Source organism: Apostichopus japonicus, chromosome 3, assembly GCF_037975245.1.
Source record: "Apostichopus japonicus isolate 1M-3 chromosome 3, ASM3797524v1, whole genome shotgun sequence".
Lineage (NCBI taxonomy): Eukaryota > Metazoa > Echinodermata > Holothuroidea > Aspidochirotida > Stichopodidae > Apostichopus > Apostichopus japonicus.
In genome coordinates, this window is record NC_092563.1 from 15,213,125 (window position 1) to 15,233,890 (window position 20,766).

General features: G+C 37.1%; 2 protein-coding genes across 8 annotated transcripts in view; one reads left to right on the forward strand and one right to left on the reverse strand.

Moving 5' to 3' along the window:
• LOC139964542 (1-phosphatidylinositol 4,5-bisphosphate phosphodiesterase gamma-1-like) overlaps positions 1-14,935 on the reverse strand; it is a 91,586-nt gene extending 76,651 nt beyond the window's left edge. Inside the window, exons 1-2 of one of the 3 annotated variants that reach the window (XM_071966203.1) lie at positions 14,735-14,935; positions 2,081-2,537 (exon numbers count right to left, since the gene is read on the reverse strand). In XM_071966203.1, coding sequence (XP_071822304.1) covers positions 2,081-2,291 — 211 coding nt within the window. In that variant the 5' untranslated portion in view covers positions 2,292-2,537; positions 14,735-14,935. Of the gene's footprint in view, positions 1-2,080; positions 2,538-14,571; positions 14,714-14,734 lie in introns of those variants that run through there. The other 2 variants (XM_071966185.1, XM_071966194.1) reach the window with 2 other exon arrangements.
• Positions 14,936-19,697: 4,762 nt separating this feature from the next.
• The window catches only part of LOC139964560 (junctophilin-2-like), a 73,736-nt gene continuing 72,667 nt past the window's right edge, over positions 19,698-20,766 (forward strand). For 2 of the 5 annotated variants that reach the window (XM_071966241.1, XM_071966276.1), the window contains exon 1: positions 19,698-19,837. The gene's annotated coding sequence lies outside the window, so the exon portion shown is untranslated. Of the gene's footprint in view, positions 19,838-19,898; positions 20,040-20,235; positions 20,258-20,766 lie in introns of those variants that run through there. The other 3 variants (XM_071966249.1, XM_071966257.1, XM_071966267.1) reach the window with 3 other exon arrangements.

Consider the following 20,766-nt stretch of genomic DNA (forward strand, 5'->3'; position numbering starts at 1 on the left):
CCCCACCCATCGGCTTTCCACCTGTGATGAGAATCAAAGGTCACAGGGTGAGTGGGAGAGAGATGGATAGTCAGTGGATATCATCTTATCCTACAGTACTCAAACATCCCTCCCACTCACGTATATATACCCTAAGTTTAACTAGTGAGTGTACTTTGCAGCCAGATCTTCAAACTAAACCTTTAAGCCACTCAAAAAAGATATATCTTCTTTATAGTAGTTTTTAATGAGTTCCTGTGAATATTATAAGTTGCAATCTTTCATTTCAAGTGAAGTGTTACAAATCTTGGTCTAGATACTCCGTCTTGTCAAACCATAAATGCAGTGTTGTTGTTACTAGAGCCAATAGCTCAGTAAAAGTGTGAACTTTATATATCTAGTGGTCACAAAGTGCTGTGACTTTCTCTTAAGTTTGTGTTTGGAACAGTCCCTATGGATTGCCAATTGGCAGATAGATGTTTGGTTTCTGAGCACTTGTGCTGGAACATTCCACTGTATTTATCAGCCATTGCATATCAACTCACATACTTTGGCAGAAATAAATCCAAAAAGCTGTCAGTAAGTAGTTTCCACTGTAACTCTCCCTCCCCCCCCCAATCCCCTCCCTCCCTTCCTCCCTCCCATTGAATCCTACCTTTAAATTATTGTCAGAGTGGACTATCAAGCTGGTGGTTAATTGCTCACAGCTGTTGGTAACCACACTGTGGGTGTTAATAATACCTGTACGATCCTCTTCCTTAAATAGCTTGGATTCAAATGGGCACTGTATCCACCATTAACCTGTTTTGGGTAACATGACATGGCCATACTTTTAACGTTGGTATGTTAGTATGTGAGCAAGCACAGACACTTTCGACCACAAGCAAACTTAGAAAAGAAATGGACACAAACTCTTCAAATAACTATCATGCATCAAAATTGGAAAATTCCAAAGGAATGTGTGAGGAAATGAAAAAGAGATTGCTACTGATGGGAAGTTTCAAACCTGGAGTTTGACTGAATGAAAAATCAGTTTTACTCTAGTGTGCAACTGTGCATCTCCTCTAATGCTTGTTTTCTTTATTCTTCAAATAAAGAGCATATAGAATATTTAAGTTTAATGTTTACCTCCGAAACTGAGGAGTCATTGTTGTTTCGACCACATATTAAATAACTGGTCGACCATACAAACCACTGTCTGAGAAACAATGCAACAAGGGATTGCTGATTCATATCACCATGGAAACGGAAATGGTTTAAATCTGTAAAGTTTTTATATATCATGCATCAAAAATGGAAAATTCTACTACTGATGGAAGTTTCAAACCTGGAGTTTTTATATTATCTGCAGAGGTTGAATCACTGAGGAATAATACAATGTACTGTACCCCACCCAACTGTAAACAAAAAATGTTAGGAAAGCAGGGGATGTCTAGTCTACTCAGCAAGAACCCTGTTGTAACCTTCGGAAAGGGTCGATTTCTGAGGGCAAAGGATGATGATCTGAAGACTGAAGGGGTCAGCAGGGGTGCTGTGAAAAAATGTTACCAATTGTTGTTTAAGCTAGCTCTACTGTCTATATTTGAGTGCATATATATGCCTATGAGAAAGGGAAAGATAGGATCGAATGAATTGACTATATGGGCCTATGTAACATCAAGTAGGGAGTTGTTAGGCTTCATGCATCAAGTCTTTTCTATGACACTGATATGCTAAAACCATAGCTGGACAGTAGATGAAGACAGTGATAATCTTCCACTTTCTGTTTTCCCTCAATTTTATTCTGTAGGGTTACAGCCCTTACCATCAAATGACAACGATAAATGAGTCTGTAGGGTACAGTATATATGCTTTACATTCTACTGCCTCTCTTTCGAGGAAAGACAATCAACACAAAAAAAACTTGATCCCAAATCTTACCAAACTTAAAATCATAAACGTTTACCATACCACAGCTACGGATACAAGTTTGCCAGGGTATCGAGAAGTTTTGAATAAATGCAATAATGGTGGGGTTCCTGAATCACTGCCAAAAGTGTAGGAAACTTATAATCTTATAATTACTTTAAAAAAACAGAAAAGCTTTGATTTTTTAACTTACTTGCTCCCTCTGTTCTGCCCGCTTGTCTTCGCCACAATACTTGTCTCGATTCAAATTCGACTTCGAAGGATCGTTTTTCTGGACGTTTCTTAGCAAAGAACCTTGTAAGTACTGTCCCTAACTTCAAGTCAAGTTTAACACGAGGGATATCTTCTGCGGAATACCTTGTGCCATTGTGTCCATTAGAATGGTAAACGTTTCTTCTTGCCATTTCAGCTAGCGTGTACAAGCGAAGGCTAATTGTTGAATTTCCACATCTCCAAACGGATGATAATAAAGGCTTCTGAAATCATCATACCCACTCGTTCAATTTCATGGTAATATCTAACGAATTTTAAATTGACGACTAACTACTCCGTACCATCTTCATCTTTTGAAATTTATTGCAGAATGTTGCACCAAAGACTGCCAGAAAAATGTCTGCAACTTTCTGTCCTGCTCTGTTTACGAGATTAAACTGCAAAAAAAACGAAACAAAAATGGGCATTAAATATAAAATAGGACAATACTTCACATGACAGAATAGAGCAACAGCAGTCTGTCATGTAGTGTCTATCATATCATGAAATGCAAAAATGATGACGATTGGCAAGAAATTATTCAGATTAAATTAAATAGAAATGTGTTTGTAACGAAAAAGTGCAAAGAGTGTACTCAAAAAGATGTCTCAAAGCTAGCACTGACATTAGAAAAAATAGATATGACATCACGTAACATGTGCAAGGCTCATTATTCACAAAGGTCTCCAAAGGTCATGTTCACCAAAGTTACAAATGAGTTATTTAAGTCTGGTAGCTAGATGGAAACATTCCAAGTGATACAGGGCTAGGTTGGAACCTTTCCCAGCTTCCTTTCCAAATGTGAAGCAATTTAGTTGACCTTGCTAGGCAAAACCTCCAATGGATCACACCGCAGTTACAGTACTTCAACAACCTCACTGTCTTCCCATATCTGTAATGACTGCTGTATGAAGTATGTCAAGACATATATTCCACCCAAATCAGAAACAAATAGATCAAATTCAAAAACACACCATGGATGTCATTTAGGCACCTGTCTTTAACCTGCAGTGTGAGTGCCGTAACCTCTTTAGACCTACCAAAGACGATCAATTCAAGTTCCTTCTGTAACTGCCAACTGGTATTTTCCAGAGCATTGTTCAAAGTTAATAGTGGCAACAGTTGTACTGCTGGTGAACTTTGAGGACACAGTTGCAAACTTCATAGTTAACATACAGACAACAAACTTTCTGTTCCGCTCTATTTAATTACTGTATTTGGATAACCTTGGATTGGATAACAAATCCCAATTTGGAGAGTGTGCCAAGACTTAACAAAAATATTGTGATGAGTCAAAACTTTGGAGTAGGAACTTTGATGCGAATTTTTTTAATGAAAAACTAAAATCCTTTAAGCTTTTGTGTGCATCTTTGACACTATACTGTAGTACTGTTTGTTTCATTATTCCTTTCGGTACAATTACTGTCAAAATCTGCAATTTGTAATGGCATGTGGGCAGGGACAGGGATTGCAGGGGGGAAGGGGGACACTTGTCCCCCACTGTTTTCCCAGACCTTGAGTTGGCTTTTTATCCGATACGGTCGGTAATTTTGTTGTCTATGCCACAGCAATACTGACAATAATAATAATATATCTGGCAACACTTTTATGCAGATAACATAATTACATTTTCAAATATACAACTAGTACTGGAGAAATAACCAATAAATTTTGCACCATACTACATCTAGGAACTATATAAAATCCAAAACTTTCTCAGACCCCTCCTCCAGGTTCTCCTCCCCCCCCCCACACTTTTTGACATCAAATCCTGCCCCTGCAAGTAAGATTCGGAATTGACTGAAAACTTAACCATCATGATACCGTACAGTAACTAGTAGAATATGGTCCTCTGTTTTCAGCCAAAGAGGGTATGTATGCTTGGCTTGGTAATTACTTCAGTATCCAAAATATGGAAAAGATCAAGAACCTATGTTCCAATTCCGTACGAACTTCGCTGCAGTAAATCCAGACAACGAAACGCACAATGTTGGCACTTTGGATGGTAGAATGAGAAGGGCATTGACTGGAGAAGCCAGTCATAGAGGGGGCACGCAGTGTTAAAAGGTTACCAGTTCACTCTAGGCATAGTAGAACGGAGTGCTAAGGTTTTGGGGCCACAGGTAAGCGAGGAACGAAGTAAATATAAACGTGGACTACTCTTTTTTGAAATACATGTCAAATATAATTCCACAGATTTTCAAATATGTTTGTGGATGACCAGTGGCAACCATAATACAATAATAACGAAGATACAGAAGACAAGCAGAGATCAGATATGGATATGATTGGCAGATGACTGTGAGTCTGTGAAACATGCTATTGGAAGATGCTGTCTGGTATGTGTACATGAAATATATAAAGAGAGGGCCATTGGTAGACGCAGTGCAAGAACGTAAACCAGTTCTTAGCCTAGGGTATATGTAGTGCCTTTGTACAGGATTCACATGAGGGGAGTGATGTAAATAAATAAAAAACAATAGAATTTTTTTTTTCTATTGCTTCTTTGTTGGTACAAACAAGAAGTTTTTACTAAGACACTGTAAGCCATTTTGCTTTGCACCCTTGTATTCACTTAAAGGGAACACGAATACCACCATGATCTTCGGCTTATGTGACAGAGATGCCTCCGAAGAACACCCCCCCCCCCCGACAGTTGAGAAGAAAACTTGTTCTGTTCGGTTACAAACTGGTTACAGATATAGGCTTAATGTTTGTTGATTGTTAATCAGAAAAGAGATTGATCCCAAGGTCTTAAAGATTTGTTCATTACTGCACCTATTAGTTAAACATAGGCTAGTTTTGCTATGACTAACTGTTTGCAAACACATCATTGTCAACTGTTTATTAGGATTCACCTAGATCATCTGCACTTTTTCTTTCAGTGTTTCACATTATACTATTCAAGAATATTCACACTTCTATAGTATACTATACACATCTATACATATAAAATACAGTGCTGTTGTGTCAGGGGCTATTTCCAAAAACTAACAAGGCATTCATATACATTTCAAATATTTAGAGAAGATAGTTTTACTTTCAACTAATCCAAGCAACTTGAACACATTATTGGTTACTGTACTTCTGACAATTATACTGCTGTAGTATACTGTACATCGTTAGTAAACTGTACTTGCGACTATTAATGCTGTACTATACATGGTTAGTTACTGTACTTCTGACTATTAATGCTGTACGGTACATCGTTAGTTACTGTACTTGTGACAATTAATGCTTTACTGTACATTGTTAATTACTGTACTACTGACTATTAATGCTGTTCTGTACATCGTTAGTTACTGTACTTGTGACAATTAATGCTGTACTGTACATCGTTAGTTACTGTACTTGTGACTATTAATGCTGTACTGTACATTGTTAATTACTGTACTTGTGACAATTAATGCTGTACTGTACATCGTTAGTTACTGTACTTGTGACAATTAATGCTGTACTGTACATCGTTAGTTACTGTACTTGTGACAATTAATGCTGTACTGTACATCGTTAGTTACTGTACTTGTTACAATTAATGCTGTACTGTACATCGTTAGTTACTGTACTTGTGACAATTAATGCTGTACTGTACATCGTTAGTTACTGTACTTGTTACAATTAATGCTGTACTGTACATCGTTAGTTACTGTACTTGTGACAATTAATGCTGTACTGTACATCGTTAGTTTCTGTACTTGTGACAATTAATGCTGTACTGTACATCGTTAGTTTCTGTACTTGTTACAATTAATGCTGTACTGTACATCGTTAGTTACTGTACTTGTGACAATTAATGCTGTACTGTACATCGTTAGTTCCTGTACTTGTTATAATTAATGCTGTACTGTACATCGTTAGTTATTGTACTCCTGACTATAAATGCTGTACTGTACATTGTTAGTTACTGTACTTCTGACTATTAATGATGTAGTGTACATCGTTAGTTACTGTACTTCTGACTATTAATGCTGAACTGTACATCGTTAGTTACTGTACTTGTGACAATTAATGCTGTACTGTACATCGTTAGTTACTGTACTTGTTACAATTAATGCTGTACTGTACATCGTTAGTTACTGAACTTGTGACAATTAAAGCTGTACTGTACATCGTTAGTTATTGTACTTCTGACTACTAATGCTGTAGTGTACATTATTACTGTACATCATTACTGTACTTGTAACTGTACTGTTCAGTATTTTGTTCTGCACAGAAGTCGCTTGTAAAATTGCACAATGCATAAAGACTTACAGTAATGAACACAATTAAAATGTACTGTATATGATATCATTACATACAATATGATTTAGAAAAAAGTGTTTTGTGTTTGTATACTTGCTATATATTCACAGTATAGCTAACTGTGTAACTTTAATAGTGTAGCTGAATCAATGAGGAAACTACAACAGCTCAGTAAAGGCATTTGATCATAAAGCATACATGTATATACTGCTAGAATATTGACCACTAGTCTTTAACAACATAAAACCATTAAAGGGCAAGTTTTGCTGCAGAGAAATGGTTCAAATTCATATTTGTTCTTCCTAATTGTCACTCACCTGAATACTTGAAAGTTTTACACTTGAAGAGCTCCATACCGAAGGAACAGCTTTTGTGCATTTCTAGGTCAGTTTCCTAAAATTTTAGCAAAACGACTCTGGCAAATATGACTCACATTATAACACTGAGGTTTCTATTTGCGATTGATGGTCAAACAAAGGCAGCCAGCAGTTACAGTAGGTTGCAAGATTAACTCACGAAATGAATGTTCAGTAAAAACTTAAAAACTTTTATTGGTTAACATTGAATTCTACAAATATTAACACCCCAAAAACTTTTCAAATTTTGTTAAAAGACATTTCGATAAAATGAGAGGGGAAAAAGGGCGATTTTACTTTCTTTTCCCTATTTGGCAATATTAAATTTAAAATTGCAATTTAAAGCTTAGCCATGAGCTGCTTTGCTAAATAATGAGGTTTCAGTTGCAGGTTCAAAGTGCTAGAAGTTTACCAAAATATCAAATATGAAAGGGGTGGGGAATTCTCAAAATGTCAATATTTTTCTTTTGGAATGCTTCCCAAACATTTCCACTCGAGCAGGCAGATAAATATGAAACTTGCATCATCTGCAAATTGAGCCACAAGCCCATTCATGGTCACAGACACGCAGAGTACATTTCCTTCACGACTATTCAATCTTTGTTAAAACAGAGTACAGATACGCCTTCTTTTCTTTTATTCCATGGAAAATTTTCAAGTACTTTCTTTTTCACTTCAGACACAACCAGGCCTTACTTTTTAGTTGTCCGAACAGCAAATCAGACTTTAAAAGTCTGAAAAAACTTATGCAAAATGACGATGACAGACATGTACATTGTGGGAGATATGTGTAGGTTTGGTGAATAGATCACCAGCTTTGGGGATGATACCAATTTATCCATTTACCTATTTGGCGGTAGTCAGCTACAATGCGATCTGAATTTGATGTTAGCAGCTATCGCAGTCATCCAAAGCTGATTTGGGTCGTCCCAACAGAAATCTGGTCGTCTTCAATGACCAAATGTTAGAAATTTGCCCGGCATTCGCTTTCAATGTTTTGTTCACAAGTGATTTCTTTGCTTTTTATATTTCAAATGTTATGAACATGATGGATACATTCATGAGTATGTTATAAACCTAAACCATTTATGTAGTATCATAAAAAATGAAAAAAAAAACACTCACTTAGTACAACCTGGTACTTTTGATACATATTGGATATATTTTTGTAGTATGTCATTTATCAATTAACAGAAACTGATAACATGTTTTATTGCCCACACACCTTTCATGACACAATACAGTTTTTGTTTCCCACATTACTTATTAGTAATTAATCCGGTCCTCCACCCTTATTTCCCAGCTCAACATTACAAAGCTAATTAAAGATATATGCAAAGTTTTCCACTATTGGCAAAAGCAACTAGTTCGTTCCCATTATTAACAACAACGGTCAGAGTATTTACGTACATCTTCATATTCCACTTACTGTCGCATTCACTCAAGAAGCTATTTCGAAGGACATTCCATACAGTGCTACAGAGTTGTGTGTGAGTTGAGTACATTGCTAGAGAGTATTTACTGCTAAACTATAGTAAACAATGCATAAGTACTGTAAATTAACACCTGTTTAAGGAAGTACTGAATGAGAAGCCCGGCTCCTGCTAAACGTTGATCGTTTTGTAAGGGAGAGCACAATACTATACCATACATAGTCCATATATCAAGAAATTTCATGAACCATTAGATATTGACATTAATGTACTTTAACTCAGAGTCCACTTTGTAGTCATGTGTACAGTGTTTGACATTGTAAACAGACCCATAATTTACATTTCTGGTGTTCTCAATCATGTCAAGTGATTCTGTTATCATATTGAGACCTGGTATTTATTGCAAAATTGTCATGTACTGTAGGCATTCCATGTCAAATACATAATTTGCCATGATTCGACTGCATGACCTTGTAAGTTTATAGTTGGTAAATGATGAAGAATTAATGATGTTTACATTTTTTTATCATTCTAAGACCTGGTATTTATTGCAAATTTTTTATGAACACTTACAGTAGGCATTCCATGTTAAACACATGGTTTGATTGTTATTATTTCCTTATTAAAGATACAAGATTAAAAAATATTTTAATTTACATATATTGTTGTTTCATTTTCATTACAAGAAGTAAAGCAAAAATTCTGTCTTGGACTTGACTTGACTTCTGAATCCGGCTGATAGAAAGCAATTAAACATTCATTCATTCATACTTAGTAAAGATTCCTAAATCCTATTGGTCCATTCAGGTCAGCTGACCATGGTTAATCCTGTGAGTAACGCACGGTAAAATTACGGGGCATCACTTTAATAAACCTTTGGTTATATGTAACCAAAAATGTTTTGTTTTATGATTTTTCCCCCACACAATTGGTAGTGTATGAATGAACGGGGTTAATCAACGGTCTAGCGTGCGTTACTCACATGATTAATGCACTCCGGGTGTTAATGCTATCGCTGGATGCACTTGGGCTCCGCCCTCGTGCATCGCTTGCATTATCCCGCGATCGTGCATTAATCCTGTGAGTAACGCACGCTAGACCGTTGATTAACCCCTTATTAACCGGACTCCCCTATAGGGGAAGAGGGGTGGGGGGATGAGGGATCTGCATACACATCAATCATGACTCTCAACAAAGAGCTGCAGAGGGTATATAGTTACCCTGCCAAACTATACAGTGCAAGGCATTACCACACATCCATGTGACTATATCGTGAACATCACACCTACTGCGGATTCCTAAACGCCTTTCACATGGATAAGGAAGCTCTGGTCTGCTGATAAAGTGAACAGACAAATGTTCAGGGTCTCCGCTTGTGCTCTCTATTTCTAATATTGAGCCTGAGGAAAAGGAAAGTTGACTATCGTTTGTTTCCCCAGGAAGGAATTAAGGATGATCTCAAAACAATTTTGCAAGGGCGAAATCCCCCAACGTAAGGAACTTTAATATGGATCGGCTAAAGTCGATCGTGTTTGGGGACAATTCTGATACAATTTTTATTTCACAGGAAAAGGAAAGTTGACTATCATTTGTTCCCCCAGGAAAGCATTTAGGATGATCTCAACAATTTTTTGCAAGGACGAGATTCCCCAACGTAAGGATTTTTAATATGGATCGACTAAAAGTTTTTCGTGTTTGGAGACATTTCTGATACAATTTTTATTTCACAGGAAAAGGAAAGAGTTCAATTGCAAATCTCAAAAGCTCTGGTGCACCCTGATCACCTTCAAACTTAAAAAAAGATTTCACAGGAAGAGAATACTCCTTTATACCTAAATCTTTTATGGATATCTGTTTTCTTTCATGCATATGTGCCCTTCTAAAAGCGAGTTTGCATACTTCCATAATGCATTATATCACCATCACAACAGCTCTGTCAAATTGTTGAAATATATCACTTCTGTTTAAGAAATATATGCAGGCAGCTTTAGAACAAAAGTGTATGGACCTTTCAAACGTCAGCACTTGTCTCTGTTTTCCCTGACTTATTAACTTATGCATTATAGAGCTTTCCACAGGTCTCAAAATCCATGCATAAAAAGCAGCCACAAATCAAATTCTCAAAGCAAAACATATGTCAGGGCATTAACCTTTCAAGAAAGGAACAATGATTTCAAGAGTCCTGTCTGAGTATGCGAATATTAAAATCCTTCAACTACTAAAGATGTTAGTCCATGACTTTCAGACTCACCCAAAATGTGGTTAATTAACAGATCACACACACACAACAGATATTGGTAAAAGCACATAGACAAGCTTAATGTTTTTCGCTAAGACTCTAACAGGCAGACAGACAGACAAAAAAAAACCCCAGATAAGACAGACAGAGAAAATGACCCTAAGTGTATTTTATATGGCAAAGATATTGATTTCACAAATTGTGTTGATATGTTGTGAATGCTACTGACAACAGTAGAGTAAATGCTGTCATAATGGCAATTTCAGATATACATTAAAACATTTTTTTTTATTTGTTGATAATATTTCAACATTTATCCATAGAGGAAAATAGGATTTCTACAAGACAGTTGTGTTTAGATGAAATTCTAAGTACATGGACACTTTACAGCTAAAGTAAACATTCCAAACGTAACCTCACCAAGAAGAAGATATAAGAGAAGTACAGTACAGCTTTTGAAGAACATTTTGCTGCCAAGATGATATATCATACAACAGCAATTGTGATCTACACCCTGGAGTATGGGAGGTTTCAACCAGTCAAAATACTGTAGGTAACATTACAATCAAACCACCTCAAGATAGGGAGCAGAATTGTAGAAGGAATTTTGAACCAACAGTGCAGAATAGTTTCCTCTATTTGTTGAGTGTTACAGGTATATTGTTTTACTGCCGTAATATTCCTAAAGGCATTTTGGCAGACACTGCTGGATAGATGCAAACAACTCGGTTCAAACTAAATGTTGTGGGGGAAAAAAATGGTTACTTCAAGTGAGAGGAGAAAGGGGGCAGGAATGAAGGTAAGGATTACTGGACTGAGATTGTCATTGTTTAGCAAGTCTTCAAAAATTATAGAATATGCTTCAAATAAAAATACTGATTTTATACAGAAAGGTGTCCTGAGCAATAATCTGGGTCATCATTGTGGATCAATGCTGTTATCTGCTATTTCATAATTTTTCTTGGACCATTGTGGCTTGTCAACAGCTGTGTACAGTTAATGTATAATCCTAATGGAAGTGAACTTATCTTACCTGACCATCGTTTAGCAATATGCCTTGTGACCATTGACCAACTTTTCAGTTATGATCATTTCAAATTTGAATGCATTGTTAAAACCATTATGACGAACAAGTCCTATACATATCCACTATGTAGCATAGACAATACAATGAATACACAATTCAGTATTTTATAATCATTCTAAATTTCTAACTGTACCACCATGACTCATGAAATTTTGAGTTTAATTAATCTGATTTCCTGGGAAATGCTCTTGATGACTTAAGCTCACCTTAAAATCCTCAAAGTATAAGGTGACCAGAAGTCCCTGATTTTCTGGGACAGTCCCCGATTACAGTTTGCTGTCCCCGATGAACAAGTGTCCCCGAAAATGTCCCCGATTCGCAAAATGTTCAGGAATTTCGAAAATATCCCACAAAAGACCCACATTATTAGTAAAAAAATTGTAAAAACAAAATTTAGTGAAGTGTGCAGTCGCAGAACAAACTAACCAGTATTTCAGTTGGGCCAGTGTAAAGTGGAATATGCTAGATCGATCTAGCCCAGCACTCAAGATTTCGTAAAGTAAGTAAATTTCATATAAGAAAATGCTACTTTTTTGAATATAAAATTGATTTAAAAAGTGCATAAAAGTATCACCATTTCACATCTAAGCACCTTAGGCATTTGAAAATTTTCCACCCCCTCCCCTTAGACCCCTCTCCCATATCAGTCACACAATAAATGTCCCTGATTCCAGTCAGGCACCTTATCAAAGTATAAAAAATCTTCAAATCCTAGCGGTGATTGTTGGAGATCCAATAATCTAACTGTAAGCTGCAATGTATTCCATACAGACCTCACAACATTTCTCAACAGAGATATCAAGCTAACAAATAGCAAAATGTACATATTCTTGTAGTGATTTAATTCGCTAACAACATTTATGATGAAAGTGATGGTTCAAATAGGAACATTCTAAACAACAGTATGTGTTGCATTTTAACTACCAGTACTTTAACATTACGTCTTACCGTATTTAATAAAGTGGTGTTTGTACAAAATGGCTATCACTGGTCGGTACAAGATTTCACCTTGTCATATATTTTACAATCTTGAAAGACTCACGGTAGGAAGCTCGCATGATGCTGTTTTAACAGACTATGATGTACAGTATTTGAAAAATCATTTTTGGACCGTCTACAGTATGTTTGCAATTTATATATGGGAAGCCAGCATCTATGATACTGACTGAAATTTGAAATCACAACAATGTTTCGTTCTCTGACATTTTGGAGGGAGAACAATGTGCATTCGTACCACAGTGGTTCGTTTCATGGACCTTTTGAACACTTTTTCAACATTCGTCTGTTCACTTCTCACAGCCGAAGGCAGTACATCATTCTTGACATTTTTAATCAAACCTTGCAGCAAAAGAAATTATACTGTAACACCGGAAATGGGACCAGTGGATAGAGAAATAGAGGCAAACATAACTTAATAGGAGAGAATATGTCTGTACAGTATAACAACAGCAGAGTTGATGAAAGCCAAAAACAAGTTTGTCAGCTTGGTCTCCAGCCATTGATGTGTAGATACCATGGAAACAGGTCTTTCCGATCATATAAAATGGGTTCAAATTGAAAAAACAACTGTTTTAAGTCATAGTGTTTTTCCAATTTAGTACATGTTTTGTCTTGACACTATTGGGAATAACGACACACTGTACTTGGTTATATTATTTGCACAGAGGCAATGATAGGGAAGTCCAACTCTACAGTATCTGAACATTAAACACCATCCTCATCTAGATGGTTTGTTAAGTTAATTCCTGTTTTTCTAATCAAGATTTGATGTCATTTTGTTGTTGTTCCTTAGCTTACATATTAGTGTCTTTATTCACATCTTAAAAATAAATCGTATGTATTTATTTGTTCTATTCATAAGCCACTATACTACATGATTTAGTTATACACAAGCCAATTAAGGGGTTAACGTACTCCTTCTTATAGAAGCGCTCAAACCCTGCCCAAACCATGCACGTTTATTAGGGTTACTGTTCGCAAACCAGGTACATGTATTATGCTGCAGTGCAGGCTAGTTGCCAAACTGATGAGAAGTGTTTTAGTATGTATTTTTTTCTCCATCCCCAGGGACCAAAATTAGACTAGCGCTCTGGCGCAAAAATGCCAGTAACCGCTCTCACTGCGCCAAACAAGGGGAAAAGCTGGGATTTTGTCTGGAGATTAAATACTGTAGTGCTAGATGGGTGTACCATTTTGGCACTCTCAAACATAGTTTGAATAAACTTTGCACTGTACGTAAAGTCAGTTTGGAATATTGCACGAAAAGATTACACTAGGGCATGAGCTTCTATCAGAATGATAAGGTACTATAATGTAATTGTCTGTTCATGTGCAGTTAGGCGGGTATTAAGATCCATATTTTCATGGTCGGGTACAGGTAAGCATGACTTTTTGAGTTGGGCTAACATGTTTTGGCTCTGTTCCATCCCTGGGATGCAAGTTAAAATTTCTAACACTGACAGTTTAGTATTTCCATGCAATGTAGGCCTAGGCTAGGTCTCTTGATTAAATTCCCTATTAGCTTAGGCCAACACTATTCCTGTACCATTTGTATTTATGCTAATATAATAAATCAGCGCCTGTAATTCTATTTTCATCTAGCATCTTCGAGCCTGTAATTCTGCAATATGTAATATGAGCCCCAAACTAGGCTATATATGCTAGTTCAGTAGTTGTTGCATAGCCTAGGTCTAATGCATACAGTATCCAAATAATAAACGTATACAACTTACCTAGGCCTTGTGCTTACTACACAAGCTACTATCTTATCCTTACTTTTCCTTAAATAAACTACTGGCTAGGCTACTTACGTCACTTGTATTATGGTCGACATCAATGGCCTAGCCTAACTGAAGCCAAGGCCTAAGCTACAGTAAATTACTTTGAATAGCTTTGTACTAGGTTCTTAATTAAAGTGATACCTATCGTGTGGCCCATGAACCCATCTCAAGTATGCTTGGATAAGTCTAAAATAAGTGGTATTTAAGGCTTCAACTTTTCAATCTTCACTATGTTTCCGCAAGAGCAACTTAAAATAAATATGTAACTTATTACCGCTGACGTTAGTAAACAAACCTTCAGTTACATGTATTTGACCTTCCGTAACATTGTCTGCAGAAGTAACGTTTGGACAATCATTTAATTCATAACAGTACAACTTTGCCTTATACTAGCCCTGATGTGATTTCAATGCGCTCATTCGTGATAGTCGTACTGTTGTTACAGTTATATGGCTTACCACAAAAGGACTTGAACGATGAGCAAAATGCCTCCTAATCTTCTTAAGTAAAGTCACAATGACAAGGTGTTTTTGTTTACAATAGCACTTTAACAACGTGATTTCAGTGGTTGCCTTGTTGTTTATTGCAAAATTCGCCGTTCCCCGTACTCCTCAGATGCGGTAGTCTCATGCTGCTGACTGCATGTTGCGTATAACAGGAAGAGACGAGACGATATCACAAGTACTTCCGTCTTGGGTCATACCATTTTTGACGAAGGATGTAATTTTATAAACCAACTTTTTTCGATTACAATTTTGTGGTTTTTAATGACAGAAGATTTGTGAATGTATTTTATATGAATTAAATTTTTCAAAACAAATCAAGTTAGTGATAATTTTAAAGATATCATGTATGAGAAAAGCGGAAAGGAACGTTATTGTAGGTCTGGTCTATACCAAGTTCTAGAGTAAACAACGGGACAGCGCTGTTTGTAAACGTTGTCATACTAATTACTGAACTGTATTATTATTATTATTATTATTATTATTATTATTATTATTATTATTATTATTATTATTATTATTATTATTATTATTATTATTATTATTATTATTATCATCATCATCATCATCATCATTGTTATAATTATTATTATTATTATTATTATTATTATTATTATTACTATTATGCGGGAGTGTATAGTGTACTCGTAATGTTCAATTCTGTAAACCTGCAAAAAGATACATTAACATTTCAACGTTCTGCAACACATCCATGGATTTCTTGCATTTAAATGGGTAATTATCATTGACGTGCTGAATGACAACTCTCTTATTCAATTTCAATCATTTTAACATATTGCCGAAATTGATAACTGAGATGTCTATAGTAGATTTCACCATTACGAACATGTTTCAAAATATTCAATTATTTAATTTCATCACGTTGAGACAAAATGTTACAATGATCAAATAAACAATAAAGTCATTAATTTTCTGCAAAGTGTTAAATGCTATTTTTTTCCCGAATGAGCAAGAAAACGAATATTATGGTTTTGTTGAAGGAAATAGAGGGGGGGGGGTGTGGTGAGAACCAAAGTACGTGTTAATTTGTCAACTTTAGTTACTGTCATTTTTTATTGTAATGTTGTAACAACAGGGCATTTTTTCTTTCTTTCACAATTTTACACTTTCACCAAAGGCCTGGGCAACTTGATATGAAATAATAGTAAAATGGGCAAATTTCGCATACAAAAATGAGAAAAATAGTACCTTTGATTATTAGAAAGAGGCAATGCCTGTAATTTATCATAAAAAAGGTGTGCTACCTGGCTCCGCCGTCCCTGTATCACCGGAGATACACCAAGATAGTACATGATGATATCATACCGGTGCCTTGAGAAATACTTCATAACTGAGGTCGTTAGCTTCCGCTCTCTTCCTCTCTTTACATCATAACTTTCTTATTTGAGCTTCTTTTTTCTTCTTCTTTTTTTTGCCAAACTTATATAAAGAAATATATATGACACATTATTACTGTTTCTTATTTGAGTATTTCCACCAAAACAATATATCAATCACCCAGGAAAGAACCTGGGCACGAAAAATTCAAACAACGAACCGACTGATCCGCTCTCAACCCCAGTCCCCTTGCATCGATACTGTCACTGTGTGATTAATTATAGCCAGGAGTGTATCACGATTCCCCTACAAAGGGGAACATATGATGCTACATATGATCTTAGCCAAAAGGCTGAGAAGCATGTAGAGATGACTGTTCAGAATACTCAAATCGAGAAGAGACATCGGTACTATTAGTTACACACTTTACTGGTATACGTATACACAACACGGTTTGCCGCAAATATCTAACATACTTTGCGCTGATAAGTTCATCACAGACTAAGCATTACAACATTCTACCGTTTGTGATTGTGATTGTCTTTACCCTCGGGAGGCGTTCCGATGATTGGACATCAAAGCGTGATATCCAATTTCAAACTAGAAGAGAGAAAACATAAGGTTAAACAATAAATGGAGATGATGGCGGTGATCTACATCGTTATATCAGGGAGCTGCTACTCTTAGAGTATAGCAGCTCCCTGGTTTATATTATGTCTGAAATCAGCTCAGCGGTTTGTGCATTGAACCGTCACGGTATGGTTTTAACGTGCTGCAGAAACCGTGTCGAGCAGAGGAGCGATGGAGAAGGGAGATTTGGTGGATTGGTAAAAAAAATCATAGAATAATTCTTTTCTGTCTTCTAAATAGAAAATAAACCTAAAACGAAGAAAGCAAGACATCAGGCTCCATATCCAATGCAAATACGACATTTGTTTCAACAGATATACCAACTTTACAGGAAGCTTTATCTAATTAGCATATCGGACTCGGGATGAAAGATTTTGCATTGTCGTGCAGCACATGACTAGCCGTTGTCGGACAGAGATATCACAATGCCCCCAAATCCAACCTGGATTACGAGTCATGGACTGAACCGACGGTGGCAATTAACTTAGGAGCCCGGCCCAAAGTGAGTGTCTGCGAGTGTAGCGAGATAGGATCGTGCCTAGTAAGGCTCCAGGCACAAGGCTTGGCTCCCTCTCAACCCCTGGCGTTACGTCGCTCGTCAAGATGTTATACATAATTACATTTCATGGGCTTACTTTAATGGATCACGGCTACCATTGCATATGACAGGGGCATGAACCGGTTTGGAAAGCGTTACTTGACCGGAAGAGTGGTTTAGTTCTTCCCGACTGCATGTACCTGCAATCTTCGACTGAACGTTCTACCCGACAGAACGATTAATTCCGACTGACGGTGGAGGCGGGGAATGGGACAGTGGCGTCGCCAAGGGACGGCCTGGGGCACGTGCCCTCCCAAAAAAATCGTGCCCCACCAGGTGCCCTCAGATACGATTGGTAGTGTTAAGAAAATACTCAAACAAAAAGTTTTTTACAAAGGACGAAACGTATTATGTTCATCAGTAAAACTTCTTTCCAGCGACCATCACAATAACCAGTCGTTTTCTCACTAACAAGGTCACAGAGGCCCCGGTGTGAAACTTCACTACCCTGCATGAATTTAAATTCATATTTTCAACACTCTTATATAAAAACATTATCAAAGCAAAAGGATTATTTTCAATTTTTTGTATAACTTTCTTATCCCCCTCAATTAAAAACATAAATAACAGACAGACTAAGGCCGAAATTTTTTCAACATAAAGTTACTTCAAGTTGCAAAATACAGCACCAGATTGCATGTAAGGACCCTTAATTAATCAAAAATCACCCCTCCGCTTAGATTCCTCCCCCAGGACAGCATTAACAAATAAACATTGTGCCCCCCTAATTCAGTGTTGTAACCCCCAGATTGAATTGTCTGGCAACGACACTGGAAGGGGAGTAGTATTTCTCCGGCCTTCCACCTTCGCATACCCCACTGTATATTGACCCATATATGATTGGTTGGGCCCATCCGTAACGTATGATACGGTTGGTCAAATGGTTGTACTTTTCGGTGCCAAAATTCAGAAAGGAAATTTCTTCCTGACTTTGGGATGTATCTGTTGGGTTATTGGACTTGGTCAGCTCTGAGAACAATCCATTATCCTCATATTACCGAAATTACTAATATTTCCTTAGTATATGAGTGGGGGATAAAGTGGGAGCGGAGATCGAAGTGGGATAAATTCAAAGTATCTATGAGAAGAGAGAAGTTTGTTTTCTTTTTCGTTTCCTATCTTACACTCATCTTTCGAGATCCGGCTTTATGAATCACAAATGATTTCAAGTTGGTTAGCATCATGTTTGATCTCTAAAGTAAGGCAAAATATGTCAGCAAAAACATTTACACGTTTACAAACAGCGCTGTCCCGTTGTTTACTCTAGAACTTGGTATAGACCAGACCTACAATAACGTTCCTTACCGCTTTTCTCATACGGGGGGGGGGGGGGGGGTTATATATTTGCAAGTAATAGACCTGTCAACTTCATCATAAAATCCGTACCATACTATTAAGTGGACTGATCTCTGCCAGTTGTCAAAAAAGTGGCAAAAGAAGAAGAGATTTTCAAAGAAGTACGGTAACTTCGATAACACAAGACACATTTGATACCACCCCCAAAATATCAACAGGAACTATATAGCCTCTCAGACTTTGTGAAATCCTAAAATTAGTATAGTCAGAATCCTTTTCAAAAATCCTTGAATAGACCAGGCGCGTAGCCAAGGGGGAGGGGCGAAGGGGGCAGCCGCCCACCCCCCTTGAGCATAATTTTTACAAAATTTTTAAAGGTTTTTATGATATGGCTAGTATTTTCAAAAGAGAAAATACTAAGATGCAACTTACAAGGCATGGGAAGTGCCATTTCCGGCGATCTGGGAGGCATTTACAGCCAAAATTTTCTTGTACGCTTCGCGCCAAACATGGTGGCGCTACGCTTAGATAATTTGCAATGCCGAATCTACAGTTTCGCCCCTCCCTTGGCAAATTCCTGGCTACGCGCCTGGAATAGACCTACTTAATTTTCGTGGTTTCGCTATTATTTCAAGCAATAAGTCATATTTGAGGTTTACAGAAGAAAAAGAAGTTACTTTCAAAGTAGAAATTTATATTAGGCGGCAAGAATATGATGTAGGTCAACCTACAACAATATGTTGGTCTTACTGTCTGATAATATGACCAACTGAAATGCTATTCCCTTCTTAAAACAACTGTTCGCCAGTACTTCAAGAACCATGCGGTAGGTAGTCAACTTGAGGTGCATTGGAAGGGGGGCAGGTGACAGTGTCAGATCCATGTGACGCACACCATGGAGCTATACCGAAATAGCTCCATGACCACACGAAATACATAACATTCAATGCAGATTCCTTTTCAAACGTGCTCACTAGTGAAAACCTGTCGCACAAACCTTTCCGCCGTTCATTGAACCTTGTGTTTATACATTTTGGTTGAGCGCACTCTACAAGACAGCTGTTTCCAAAACATTGTGGTTGGTCGCACGGAAACGCTCCTTTCCCCATGCATCAGTTTGATATAACGTTACAACACATTGTGATTATATTATTGCATGTGAGGTAAATGTGCCCCACCGTTACACCCTAACGCTGGTAAGTTACATATTTATACCAACAGTTACTCGTCGGTTATTGATCCATATATTGTTGTCTTTCATTTGTGTCAGTGCCAAGACTCGCTCAATTGCAGGCACCTTTTTCTTGTATATGTGTGTATCTTCTTGCTTTGAGAATTTGATAAATGCCGCAGGTAATAGCAGTCGCTTCATATCGTTGCTAATACTTACCAATGCTGGTAAGTTTCATGTCATGGTTGTGACTGTCTGTGTGTTAACGTGAGTATTGTATTGATACACATGCTGTGTGACTTACACGTGTTAACGTTAGTAAGTTAGATACGCTATGAAGTATTTTTTATAGCTGGCGTGACAGTGGAAGGAACTTGGCTTTGGTAGGCGCGTATGGCAAAATGATAATGAATGAAAGTCACTGCCCTGTTGTCACGGAATATAGGCAAGAGTATTTTCGTTACTTTGTTGATCTTTCGTTGGTATTTGTAAGTTAGCTCTTAATAAGTTAGCCTTGTGGCAGTAGTGATAACGTTTACCTTGGCCCATGAGCTCCCAACGTTGAAAGCCTGACTGGGTTAAGTAACCTAGGCTAAGCATAGTAGTACTTAATACGGAGTGATGCTACTGTTAGGTAAACTTTAAATCGTAGGTAGACCAACGTGAAGTGAGTGCAGACTATTTGCAGCAAATATCTTACTTCTTAAGCAGATGCAATGTACAGAAGTATGTTAGAACCATATCATTCATGTAGACCTTATTTCACTAGGCAATGTGTTCTCAGCAATGGTGAATGAGCGAATCTTGCAATGAGTAGGCTATTGACATTGTGGTTTAATATCTGGTATACGTGAGTTAATCATAACATTCTTTTTACAGAGTTGTTGCCATATCTTCTTTTTTTGGGAGTTCAAGACATTTAACTTCAAGGTTGTTCATGTCGTAACAGGCCTT